The sequence below is a fragment of the Sceloporus occidentalis genome, unplaced genomic scaffold (genome assembly GCF_023333645.1).
Source record: "Sceloporus occidentalis isolate IW3139 unplaced genomic scaffold, rSceOcc1.0.p SCAF_1, whole genome shotgun sequence".
Taxonomy (NCBI): Eukaryota; Metazoa; Chordata; class Lepidosauria; order Squamata; family Phrynosomatidae; genus Sceloporus; species Sceloporus occidentalis.
In genome coordinates this window covers 48,781,068-48,794,719 of record NW_028316981.1, presented here as the reverse complement: position 1 = coordinate 48,794,719, position 13,652 = coordinate 48,781,068, and the positions used below count along the sequence as shown (strand labels likewise).

The 13,652-nt window shown below is 42.4% G+C and overlaps 1 protein-coding gene across 3 annotated transcripts in view; it reads right to left on the bottom strand.

Annotated features, from left to right (window-relative positions):
* The window catches only part of IRAK2 (interleukin 1 receptor associated kinase 2), a 34,669-nt gene extending 21,017 nt beyond the window's left edge, over positions 1-13,652 (bottom strand). For all 3 annotated transcript variants that reach the window (XM_089520422.1, XM_089520431.1, XM_089520440.1), the window contains exons 1-3: positions 12,976-13,652; positions 8,116-8,295; positions 1,294-1,422 (exon numbers count right to left, since the gene is read on the bottom strand). In XM_089520422.1, coding sequence (XP_089376548.1) covers positions 1,294-1,422; positions 8,116-8,295; positions 12,976-13,204 — 538 coding nt within the window. In that variant the 5' untranslated portion in view covers positions 13,205-13,652. The remainder of the gene's footprint in view (positions 1-1,293; positions 1,423-8,115; positions 8,296-12,975) is intronic.

Genomic DNA, 13,652 nt, shown 5'->3' with positions numbered 1-13,652 from the left:
CTAGGGAAAGGACTCATACAGCAGAGGTAGGACTCATGGAACCTGTGGGATCCCCTGCATGTTCACTTATCTTCCCCTTGGAGTCCCTCACCAAAATTCAGACAAAACTCAGTGAGGGCTGATCAGTCATTACAACTTGGGATTTTCTTTGCAAAATTTCTTGAGAGGGGGTTGGCCTTTGCCTTCCTCTGAGACTGAGTGATTTAGCAAAGACCACCCAGTGGGTTTCCATGGCTGAATGGAAATTCAAACCCTCGTCTCCAGTAGTCCAGCATTCAAATGATTACATCACGTTGGCTGTCACCAGGACAGTGTTATTGTAACTTTAAGGTTTAATTGATTTTCAAATAGGACAAGGTACCATAAAGCTCCATCAAGTGAGATGAAGGTACCTGTCCTCCCTAATTTTTCAAACCCTGACTTTCAGCCATAGCTTAGTGCTGCTCATAGACAGTAATAAAGACGAACTGATTCAGCCACAATCCCCCCCCCCCCAAAAAAAAAACATGACAACTGCCTTGTCTACAGAGATGGGGAAGGGGTGATGGTGCACACAATTCTATTTTTGTTGATGGGAGCTTCTCTGTGCCCACTACTCTACTCCAGCGAGGCAATAGTCATGTTTGTAGAGGACAGATTTAGTTGAAAGTTAGGGTTTGGAAGGTTAGGGAGAATGGATACTGGTGGAGCTTTACAATGGCATTTACAACTTGAAGATCTGTTATATTAAAGTTATAGGAGCTGCCCTGTGAACACCAAGGATAGATTTATTGTAAAGGAATTTAGAAATAATGAATCTGTATGCCTCATTCACAAATCAGTGTATCATACTTTTTTTTGCCATTTAAACTCAGGTAATTTGTTGTGTTCTAATCGGTGAAACAAATGCTTTTTAACACAGGCCTTCAATACTTTTAACTGCTGCAGTGAAGAGAACACTCCTGAGGATATGTTCCCGCCCCCTCAGTTCTGCAACTCTGCAAAACAGCACTTGCTTAAATTCTCTCTGCTGCACAACTCTTAAAGATTCTGGCCTCATGTTGCATCTGATCATTTCATATGCCAACTCACCGTGGCATGAACAACTTATGTGTCTTGTTTGTTCCAAATGAAATGGAGGCCTGAGCAAACCTCAAAAGCTTCAATGAAAGAGCTCATTAGGAAATGACACATTTGATACACAAAAACATTTTTACACCATGTACAAATGTGGTTTTAATACTCGCTGAGAACCACTTCCCCATACAATTTCACCAAAGCATGAGCATTTCTCAAGTGCTGCCTCTACTCTACCTGAATCTGGTGGTGGTAGTACTTCTGGCTCATTTGGTAGCTTTTTCTGTTTGTTCCCAGTTGGATGTAGTGATGAATTCCACTGTTGAGAGGGTCTCACAGAATCATGGGCAAATGAGAGAGATGTCCCTGTAAGAACAAAATCAATGCACCATAGAGACTAATTATGTGTAGTTCTCTCTCCATTTTTAACACACTTACAGTGGCAGGAGATGGCTCCTACCCAGCCAGATGGTGAGGAACGTGATTCAAGTGGCAATAAATACATGATTCTTTATTTCATCTTAGCCAAGACAGGAAGCACAACTGCCTCGTTATACAGAAAAGTAGTGCAGGCAAGAGATCTTCTCATTGCTTTGATGGTTGGAGACATGCAAAAATCTTGTCTGGAGAACAATTTCTGTTTCCAAATGATGTTATTTATGCATTACATTCTCCTTTCCCTCATTATATAGATAGGAACTCTCTCCCTCCCTCTCTCCTTCTATCTATCATGCATCACTCAATCTTGGAGGCGTTTCAACAGCTCTCTTTCAAGATTCTAAACTGCTAGTAACTGCAGTCAGTAAGCTGTAGCTTGTCCCATCTTCCTGCTATCTTAAAAGATTATGAGATTTATTTCTCCTTACCCAAAACATCACTGGTTAGTTTAGTTTTTAGTTATTTTATGTATATATTTATTAAAGCCATTATCATTTGTTTTGTAAACCACAAACTGCATGTTTTTTATTGTTTTTCTGAGTAAGTTTTTATTCTTTAGGAAGACAGATTTTAAATAATAGTCTCACCCCAGTTTTGTTATTCTGCTGATGAAAGCTGAACTCTAACACATTTACCTTTCAAACTTGCGTATTTTTGTTTCCCTTTAAAAGGGTTAACACCTTAGGAAATAAAGGGCTATACAGATGAGAAGAAAGGAGCAGCCAACCAGCGCGGCCACGATGCACCTGGAAACCAACCAGCGCGGCCACGATGCACCTGGAAAAAGGAGCTGCAAAATGCGGCTCTTTCCTCTGCCGCTGTCGAAGTGCCATTAGTGTCCTGGAGCACAGCGGGGACATCCCTTGTGCGCTGCACCGACACGGTGCACGAAAGATGTCATCATGTGCGCTGTGTAAATGGCGGCATGCAAAGATGGCGCCTAGACAGCATGGTATGGCTCACACTCTGCTCTACTGAAACCCAGTTTCCGCCCCCAGACCAGCTCTTAGCGCCAGTCTGTACCGGGCCTAAAATTGCACCCCACAGTTTATTTATTGGATTTTCACTCTGCCTTTCTCTCACAATGGCATTCAAAACAGTTTCCACTTAGTTACAGAACGTGCTTCTGTATCATAAATTTGCTGCCTGAAAATTTCTCTCCAACTCAGCTTGCTCACAGAGAGATGACTAAATAATATTCAAGATCAATTTTTCCAATGGAAAAAAAGTGTGATGTCAATTTTTTTTGACAAAACTTCAATTCTTTTCCTGCAAATTCTGTTTTGGGAAAGACAGTTCAGTTCCCCTCCACAAATAAAAGTGGCATTTTAATTGCACAACAATCCAGACAAGAAGATACTTTTTGTGAGTCTTTCTTATTTATTTATTTGGCGTATTTCTATGCCACCCTTCAGCCAAAAAGGCTACAAAAAGGCTGGCTGCTTTTCTCCCCCTCAGAGGCCAGACTAATGGCAGCTAAAATATGGAATGAAGGGCTCTCACCAGCTACTGGGGGGGGGGGGGGTATAATGGACCTAAAGCTGGGTGTTCTTCACTCCCTCAGAGGCCAGAGTAATGACAGCTGATATATGGTGAGAGGGGCTCTCACCAGCCACTGGGACAAGGCATGGTGGAGCTGAGCCTTACAGTTTTTGTCACTCTTTTACAATTGTTCTTTACATAAGGTACTCCTTATTTCTGTTATTATATTGTACATGTTAACACCAAAACACAATTTTGTTATATTGCACTGGGGAAGGGACTGGGAGGCAAAGACACACACACACACCAGCCTTGCAAACAACCGGGGCTTTTCCCCAGGGCTGGTGATTAGGAGTAGGAGTAAGGAGTAAGAGGTTTTTACAGGAGTAAGAATAGGAGTAACATTAACAAAAAATATCTTACTTCAGAGTAGGACAAGGAGTAATCCCAAAATCACCACTACTCCCCAGTCATGGAAAATTCATTTGGAAGAAAAGGGTAGTGCTGTAGTTGTCTGAGTGTTGGATTATGACTCTGGAGACCAACATTCAATTCTCTGCTCGGCCACTGAAACCCACTGGGTGACCTTGGATGATTCACACTCTCAGCCCCAGAAAACCCCATGATGGGGCACATAGCAACAAAGAGGTAATTTAAATTAATCAAAATAAAATAATTTAAAGGCCCGTTCCGCATGGGTGGAAAGTACATGCGCAGCACATATTAGAGTTAGGAAGGGGCGTCCTTTTCGGATGCCCCTAACCCTAGTACACGCCGAGCGCGTACAAAATGGCAGCACCTGTTCTACATGGGGGCTGCCATTTTGACGTAGTGGACGGTTAGTGTCCGCACATCTCAGCGCCATGATGTCATAAGTGCGCCACTGGCGCCTTGCGGTGTCATAAGGGCGCTGCAAGAAGCTTCTTTTTGTTGCACGGAGTTGTGCAGCAAATGACGGCGCCAGCAGACCACCCTTTTTGGGCAGTTTGTAAAGCGCCGAAGTTTTCATTGAAACAGAGGCAACAGAAACTTTTAAAGATTCAATCTTTTCTGAAATAAGAGATGAAGCAGAAGGAAAATAGGTCACCTATATTACTGAGCAAACTTTGGAAATTCCAGGACCACATCAACCAAGCTGCTACAAATTGTTGCATGCATGTAGACGGAGGAAAACATTTCTCAATGATGAAATTCAGTGGGTATTTGTGTCATCAGTCTCAGCAGCAAGCAGTCATAAAACAGTCAAACAAAATTACTTCTGTCATCAGTGCAATGAATGCTGCAAGTTCTTCAGCATCTATGCCAAAGGAGAGATGAGTGCTGTATCAAAACAGTGTCTAGCTTGTAACAATGGGGAATGTGTGGCTTTCCAGACATCATTGGTCTGCAATTCCCATTGTCCCTCACCACTGTATATGCTGCCAGGCCTGATGGAAGTTGCAATCCAACCACTTCCAGAAAGCCAATGTCTCTTACCCATGTTCATCAGGTTATGTTTTCTTCTGATTATTAGGAGAGTAATCTTATGCGGGAAATGAATGAAGCAACAAACAATCCAGGGCAACAAGTGAGCCAAGGAAAAGGTCTATCACTACCACAATTTAACATATAGGGGAGACACATAGCAAATTTGGTTAAACCTTTCTTGCCAGACTTTGAAGAGGTCCATGGATTGGATATGACTAGATAGCTTCCATCACATGGAAATACCTGTTTCAGCCACTGGATGTGTGTGTGCCTTCAAGTTGCCTGTTGACTTATGGTGACCCCATGAACTTCATAAGGTTTTCTTAGGCAAGGAATTCTCAGTGGTGGTTTTTACCAGTTGCTTCTTCTGAAATATAGCTTACAGCATGTGGTATCCATTGGTGGTCTCCTATCCAAGTACTAATCAGGGCTAACCCTGCTTATCTTCCAAGATCAGATAGGATCTGGTGCCTTCAGTGAATTTAGGCCCTGGTTATAAAACTCTGCCAGGTAATCCTGGTGCCTTTAAGGTATTTAGGTCTTTTAAAAGATTTCAAATGTCTCCTTTGCAAGGATCTGGCTTTTTGACCATCACAAGCAGCCATGATTATCATGTCTTTCAGCTGTTTATCTATGGAATGATTGTGTACCCTGACAATGCTCCCTGACACATGGTGCTGCAAAGGGTAAGAGTGTTCCTACTATGGAGATGGTTCCAACAGTGCCTCTAAAAACATGCTACCTGGTTTTCTTGTTACTGTCCACATCGTACAAGGTCTGGTGGGATGACTAGTTGGTAATGCCACGAAAGTGCATTCCCCCTTTGGAACCTATCCTATCTTAATTGCTGTTTAATCAAGGGTTTGATGTTGTGTAATGTCTTTGTTGGTAAAGAGTGATAGATAAGAAACAGCCACCAAAAACATGATCTGACTTCATGATAGGGGGCAAAGAGTTTCAGTGGCTGAGGACCTTTTCCCTTTCTTCTCAACCAGGCTCCCCTTTCTATGAAATGGCAGACCCCTCAGAGTACAGGTGGGATGGATACTGCCATCAGGGCGTATGACCTGACAGTTATAGTGGACAGGGGGAAGAGAGATGAAGATTATGAGGGATGGATGTGGCAGAGAAGGGAAAATGACTCCTAGAATCCTATCTGGTAGGACTGGTCTATCAGAGAGCACAAAGGGAAAGTGTCAAAGTGCCAAAGGGACTGGTTAAAACCATGCAGGGCCTGCGCTATTGGTCCATATAGTTCTTCCTCTGACTGCAATGGGATCCATTTCCCACAGGGCAACACTGTTTCTATTGCAGTAACTTGGATTTCAGCAAGGGACCCTATGCATGTAAAACACAAGGTGTTCCATCTGAGCAGCTGTTCACCTGCAGCCCTCCAAGCTCCCCATGACGTGTCTGTTTCTTTTTTGCTGCTGTAGCTAAGTGGGGAAGGAACTGCTCTATGGAACTGACAGTATGGATAAGAGTCCCAGGAGCAACCTTTTGCCCTAGCCATGATTTGTTGGATTTGGGACCTTTTGGCCAGGCATGCAGAAGGCAAATGAAACATTGTCCCTTGCCCTTCCCATTGGTGAGGTTTGAACTCTCATGTCCCACTTCTTTATTTACTCTGTGCCCTATGGAGAGAGCCTGCGGAGGAGACTGCTGTCAGTGTTCCAATATTACTTGATTTTTCCTTCTTCTCTCATTACACCACAACCCAATACGTTGTTGTCATACTGGCTGCAAGTCTAAAGAAGAGGATTCTAGAATTTGTCACAAAGGGAAGCAATAACTGCATATAAGGGATGAGTCATTCTTCATTCTTGTTCCATGCGTCTGTCACATTTTGCAACAGGACTTTTCCTGGGGCTATAAGAAACGGTAGTTTCCCATTTCAGACTTCAATGGGAACTGTGGTTCCTGTCATCAGAAGTAGAAACTTTATGTCTCTTTGAGGAGAGAGAAGTGAGCATGCTTGAGTCTGGCTGCACGTCACTGCACAAAATGGAGAAACAGTTCCATGATGTGCTTGAACCTTGCATACAGATATATGTTTACAGATATGCCTACAAAAAAGGGCCACTATTACACTGGAAGGACAGTCGTCACATTATTGTGAGATATACTTAGGCTAACTTCTAACTGTTTAACTTCACATTTTTAAGACCATAAGACCACTTAACAATATCAAGACCAGTCAAGGCCAGAGTACAATATCTTCAAAAATGAACAAATAAATATGAAAATGTGTTGTTGCTCCAAGTCATTTTTTACTTATGGTGACCCTAAGGCAAACCTATCATAGGGTTTTCTTGGCACATTTCTTCAGAGGGGGTTTGCCACTGCCATCCTCTGAGGCTGAGAGAGTGTGACTTGTCCAAGGTCAACCAATGGGTTTTTATGCTTGACCAATCTGAAAATAGAATCTTGAAAATACAAAGAAGAGGCAGCTGACAGAATAGCAAACAAACTTAAAATTAAAAAATACAATAAATGAACAAACAAATCTCTGACTATCACACCAAAAACCTGATGGGAAACAATTTCTTTGAGGTGGTTTTTAAATCATATAAATATACAGCAATTTTTTAAAAAAGTGGCAAACAGCCTATTCAGAGCAAGGAGGCAGGAAGACATGGAAACAACAAATGTCTTAGGGATAAACCCTTGTTAGTTCCACTTAATGGCACCAGGAAACTACATGTATCTTGCTGGGTTGTACATGCAATAACTGTCCCTCCCCTGCCCTCCATGCAATCTTCCTATTTATTTCTATATGCATGGTACAGCTATACTGTAGAAATAACACAGTTTGACACCACGGTAAGTGCTGAAGCCACCGCAGTTAAAGTGATGTCAAACTGCATTATTTCTACAGTGTAGAAGTACCCACAATATTCCTGATTTATGATGAGGGAGAAGTTGCCTTTATACATTTTTGTATTTTTAAAAAGTACTTCTAACTTGTAACTTTGGAGCTGTACAGACCACCCCTTTTAGTGCTGGATCGGGGGTGCAGCAACTACATGCTGCAGCCCCGATCTCGCCTTTCCATGGCGTAAAAAGGAGCTGCAAAAAGTAGCTCCTTTTTGCGCCCTAGAAAGGGTGCCATAGCCACTAGTGCCACAGCTTTTTGGTGCTCCTTTGGCACTGCATCATCACGCCACAGGAACGCTGTGATGCCATGTGCTGCAGCACACGGTGTCATGCTGGCCTGGGGGCAGAGTTGGGGTGTGTGTCATGCGGACACCCTGCCCCGACTCCCCCCCCCCCCAGACAGCCTTAATGGACGGTCTGTTCATCCTCTTTGTGCTCCCTAGCTATTTGTTGACTGAGACTGAGCTCAGAATCAGGAAGAAGAGGAACAGAAGGAACATTTGGAATGGTTAAAAACTGTGTATGTGTGTGTTTCAAGTTGCCTGTTGACATATGGTGACCCCATGAATTTCACAGGGTTTTCTTAGGCAGGAAATGCTGAGAGATGGTTTTGCCAGTTCTTTCCTTGAACTATAGCCTACAGCACCTGGTAGTCATTGGCACCTTCCCATCCAAGAATTAGCCAGGGCTAACACTGTGAAGATCAGACAGAATTTGGGACCTTCACTGAATTTAGACCCTGATTATAAACTTCTGCCAGGTAATTCTGAAGAAAAATAAAAACAGATTACTCACCATAAGCGATGACTTGGGCTGCGTGATAGAGCTGCAGTTCTTGCAGAAGGTCCAGCAACTGTTGGACAGTTGCAAGCCTCACTCCCCACCACCACATCAGCTCTCTCGTTATACTGATTCCTGCCTTTTCCATGCATTTTATTTTCCTCAGCTCAGTCTGGTCAGTTATCACATTGGATGCTAAAAAGAAAACAATTATCACCACCACCATCAACATCATCATCATCATCATCATCAGTCTGCAGTGTGGGATATATCTTCTGTTTGAGACTCAAGGCAGTTTACAACCAAACATGGTTTTTTAAAAACAAGACACAAGCTAGCAACCTACCAGGGAAAGTAGATATCTAGATTCTCATTGTATCTGAATTTGGCACATAGCTAATTTGATTTTTTCAAGTTAGAAAAATATTTACTGTGTAAGTTTATAGGTGAAGCAGTAACATCACCAAACACTGTAATTTTTCCCATAAGAGCTCCAGCTCCTTGATCATTTAGCACTGCAATATTCAGCAAACCATTAATCCCACAGTCTTCAGGAACACTACCAAGCAACTCATACCCCACATATTCACAGTGTTTGTTGTTGTGTGCCTTCATTTTCACTTATGGTGATACTAAGGAAAACCTGGGGTGTTCTTGGCAAGTTTTGTTCAGAGGTTGTTGTTTTTTTGCCATTGCCATCCTCTGAGGCTGAGAGTGTGACTTGCCCAGAGTCACCCAGTAGGTTTATATGGCCAAGCCAGGATTCAAACCCTGGTCCCCAGTTATACTCCAAGGCTCAAACCACACCACGCTGGCTCTCATCCACTGTGAAAGAAAAAGAAAGCTTCAAACAACATCTGCTTCCTCAAAGACAAAGCCTTTCCTGCAATGAAGAGCAAGGGAACAAACGTAGCTAAACTGTTCACTGAAGCATTCTGCGCCTCCTTTTAACAAGCAGCCCACCCAAAGGTGAGTTTAGAGTAATTCTAATAACCATGATTTCATTATCATAAAAATAAAGAAGAAATCCTTGAAACCAACACTGACCAACATGCTAATGGAGATAGAAATAAGGAGCATGAAATGTGAGCACCACAAATAGTAGTAAAATAAAATAAAATAGGTGCTTGTGATATTTCATACGCATGCACATGCAACACATCATGTTCCAATGCTTTTGATTGGTTTCAAGATTTTGATTGGTTTCAAGATTTTCAGAAGAAAACTGCAAGACTGTAATTTCTTACACAGGAAGGTGTGTGTGTGTGTGTGTGTGTGTGTGTGTGTGTATATCAGAATATTTTAGAGGTTCAGCCAGAATAATTTAGAATTTGCTGAACCAAACTAGTTTTCCTGATAGATGATGGACATACCAGAACTTTCATACAGTTACATTAACGAGTTTACTTTGACTCATATCTAAATATTTCTTCCGATGAAGTAAGACCAAAGGGAAAAGCAAAAGCAATTTAAATCTGGAAAATGAGTTAAATGCCCTCTCCACCAGATGCTCTGATCTGAACAAGTTGGCATCTTTTATCTTTTTAAACTGTATTTTATACTTTAAACATACAATTTGTTTTAATACTGTGGTAATTTAATTCTGTTTTAGGTCCAGGACAGATGGACCCTTTGTAGTGTGGCAGCGGCGCAACTTGGGTTAGGGATCATGTGGCAACCGCACAGTCCCTAACCCTAGCATGGACTGGTGGTGCTACAATGGCAGCATCCCATGTACATGGGTGCCACCATTGTGATAGCGTCCACACATCATACTGTGTCAGTTACGTTACGAGTGTACCATTGGCGCACTCGTGACATAACAATGGTGGCAGGAAAAGAACCTGGTTTTCCTAGGTTCTCTTTCTTCCAGAGGGAAGCTGCGGGGTTTGGCAGCTGCGGCTTCCCTCAGGAGGAAATTAGCCCACCAGCAGGCCGCCCTTTTCGGATGGTCTGTATCACACCTTAATGTACTATTTTTGTATGCTTTTAATTGTCCTGTTTTTTAATACTGTAAGCCACCCTGAGTCCTAGTTTCGGGGAAAGGGTGGGATATAAATAAATATAATAATCTGGTTAAACTGCACAGTACTTAGAAGATTTGAGTTTGGATTTCATGCTTTTGCTTTAATGCAGCTGCATATATCCAAATTCCAAGTAATGTGAACTTTGGCTGCTAATGCAATTAGAAGTGATGTAGCAAGATTTCTTATACAAAGTCTTATTACATAAGAAATGTCCTGCAGATAGTCTACGTAGGAGAGCTTGAAAAAGTTATTTCTTTGGGCAACAGCTAACGGAATCCCCCTGGTGGCCCTGCTTGTTGCAGGATTCTGGGAGTTATAGTCCAATACTCTAACTTTTCCTAGCGCTGCTATCTAGTCCAGCATCCTGCTTACCACACTGGCTAACCAGATGTTCCCAAAGAAAATCACAAAGGAGAACTCAGACGCAACATTCTGTGGAGGATACTTCTCCACAGCCAATGGTATAACAGAGCCATTCTGCCTTGGAACACCTTTCTCTGTAGCCATCATAACTGTTAATAGAATTATCATTCATGAAAGGATAATTCTTTTAAAGCCACAATTCTACACAAATGACTGTCTCAACATTTTGTGGCACCCTTTCATAAATTAAACATGTGTTTAATTAAAGGGTTTTTCTTTTCTATCTGTCTTTAACTTACTGGTTTATTGCACGAGCTTCAGTTTTTGTCTTGAGATAGTAATGTAGCAATCATGCATGCAAAAAGGTTTCAGGTTCAATCTACATCAGTTCCAGGTAGAGTTAGGAAAGCATACTACCTGAAACTCTGCCACACAGCATAGCAGATAGGTCTGACTCAGTGTAAGGCAACTTTCACTGTACCTAATGATGCTCTTGGGGTCAGAAACCTGAATAAACCAATGTGTCTTGATAGCTGATTAAAGAATTCACTGCAATGCTGAATGTAATGCTAAATTTTCTTGTTTCTATTTGATTACCTATTATAATTCCCAGTTTGTAGTATGACAATGGGGCATAAGCACAGCTTTTCTAATTAGCAAGAGAGCCAACATGGCACAGTGGTTTGGACAAGGACTCTTCAGACCAGGGTTCAAATCCACGCCCAGCCACAGAAACCCACTGAGTGAACTTGAACAAGTCACACTCTCTCGACCTGAGAGGAAGGTAACTACAACCACCCTCTGAAGAAATCTTGCAATAAAAACCCTGTGATAGGTTTACCTAGGGTTACCATAAATCAGAAATTACTTGAAGGCACACAACAATAGTGTCCAGTCAGCACAAGTTCCTCCGCAACTGGTAAACTGTGTCTCATGTTTTTGTGTTGGCAAGAGCAAAGTTTAGAAAACGCTTTTCCAAATATGATTTTTTAAAATTAAAATTCTCAGAATCCCTCAGCCAGCATGGCCACTCATCCAACATCTAGGACGTTTCCTGTTGGACAATACTGGCCGGCCAGTGGGGACTACTGGGGAGAGTGCTGAACTAGAACTAGGGCCACTGAGATTCAAATCTCCATCTGTCTTTAGAAACTCACCACATGTTTTGGACTAGCAAGTACCTCTCAGTCTGACCTACTTCTCAGAGTTGTTACAGGCAAAAAGGTAGGGAGGAGCCTTGAGTTCTTCGGCAAAATGGTGGGATGTAAATATAACAAATAACTAATTTTTGAAGTAGCAAATAAATGTACACAAGTCGGCCCTCCATATTCCCAGATTCTTTATCCATGGATTCAGTTATCCACGGCTTGAAAAATTCCCAAACCATATAAATTCTAAAAAGCAAACTTTCATTTTGCTACTTTATATAGGGGAGACTATTTTACTATGCCATTGTATACAATGGGACATGAGCATCCATGGATTCTGGTATCCATGGTGGGTCCTGGATGCAAACTCCAATGGATGCTAAGGGCCCACTATATTTGGAGGAGAGGTATGTTGCAAACATAACAGATCAATTGATCAGTCCAATAGGAGAATGAAGCTGAGAAACATCTGTACACAAATGATGTATTCACCCACTAAGCTACACCTGTTCCCCCAAATAAGCTCTTTTTAACATCTTCATATATAACCCTATATGAAGTATACCTATGTTTCAAAATTATAGCAATTGATAGTGATGGGGCATATATGGCAAAGTGACATCAAATGTGGTCAAGATGGGGAAAGTTATTAATGAGGAAGTTAATGAGTTAGTTAATGTTAAAATTTAATGAAGAAGAACACTTAAGTAAGGAGAGGCTGCAGAAGTTTCTTTTTACCTGGATGTATAAGGAAGGGAATGAAGGAGAGTCTGCCCCTGATGAATTAAATCAATGCAAACTACAGTCAGCCCTCCATACCCACAGATTCTTTATCCATGATTCAAGCATCATCACAGCTTGCAAATATATATATATATTCCAAAAAGTAAACTTTGACCTTGCCATTTTATACAAGGAACAGTTATACTATTCCATTGTATTTAATGAGACTTGAGCATGCACAGATTTTGGTATCAACCCAAACCCTGAGGATACCAAGGGTCCACTGTAGATTATATAAAGATGCAACTACCAAAGAAATGACGTCCAACTTTCTTTTCAGTGACTATATACGCAAAATGATACCTTTCCCCATATAAACTGCTTCATACACATCTTCAAACAACCCCATCCTTCTAATTCTCCTGTACTTCTGCACTTTGCAGCAATGGAAGGAAGGGAGGGAGGCAGCTGGGGTAAAAGAGAGAAACCGGGCCATTTTTAAAAGCTGCTGAGAAAGTGGGATGGCAGAGGATTCATGCAAATAAATAAGGTCCATAAATAAACCAGGGGGCCTGTCTCTGTTAAATGAAGGCCGTTGGAGGCAACCTCCTCACCAAAGCGCATCCAGTCGTAGTCGTTGAGGCAGTCCATTTTCTGACAGAAGTCCTCCAGGACCCAGGCAGGGAGGCTATGGATGTACTCTGGGGGCGGCGATGGAGATGGGGCAGCAGCAGGGGACACAGAGGGAAGGGGACACCACTGATGCTGCTGTTGTGCCATTTCTTCTTTCTCGGTCAAGCTGACAGATGTGGGGATGCCCTGGTGTTTTCCTCCTTTGGCCATCAGTCCCCCATCCACTGGGTAACCAACAGCCCAGGAAGGGAGAGAGAAAGAGAGAAACTTTTTTCCACCTCTCTGTTGTTGTTGTTGTTGTTGTTGTGTCCCTTCAAGTTGCTTCCGTTATGGAGACCTTAAGGCGACCCTATCATGGGGTTTCCCTGGCAAGTTTCTTCTTCAGATGGGGTTCGCCTTTGCCTTCCTCTGTGGCTGAGAGAGTGTGACCTGCCCAACTTCTTCCCCAGCTCTCTCTCTCTCTGTTGTTGTTGTTGTTGTTATTGTGGTGTCCCTTGGAGTCCTTTCCAACTGATACCAAAGGGTTTCCTAGTCAAGTTTCTTCTTCAGAGTGTGCCTGGACCCTGGTCTCCCAAGTCAGAGCCCAGCACTCAAAGCAGGGGAGCCAAGAAAGCCAGCTTCCCTCGGCGTCTCTCCCTCCTCCTCCCCAGCAAGGCTG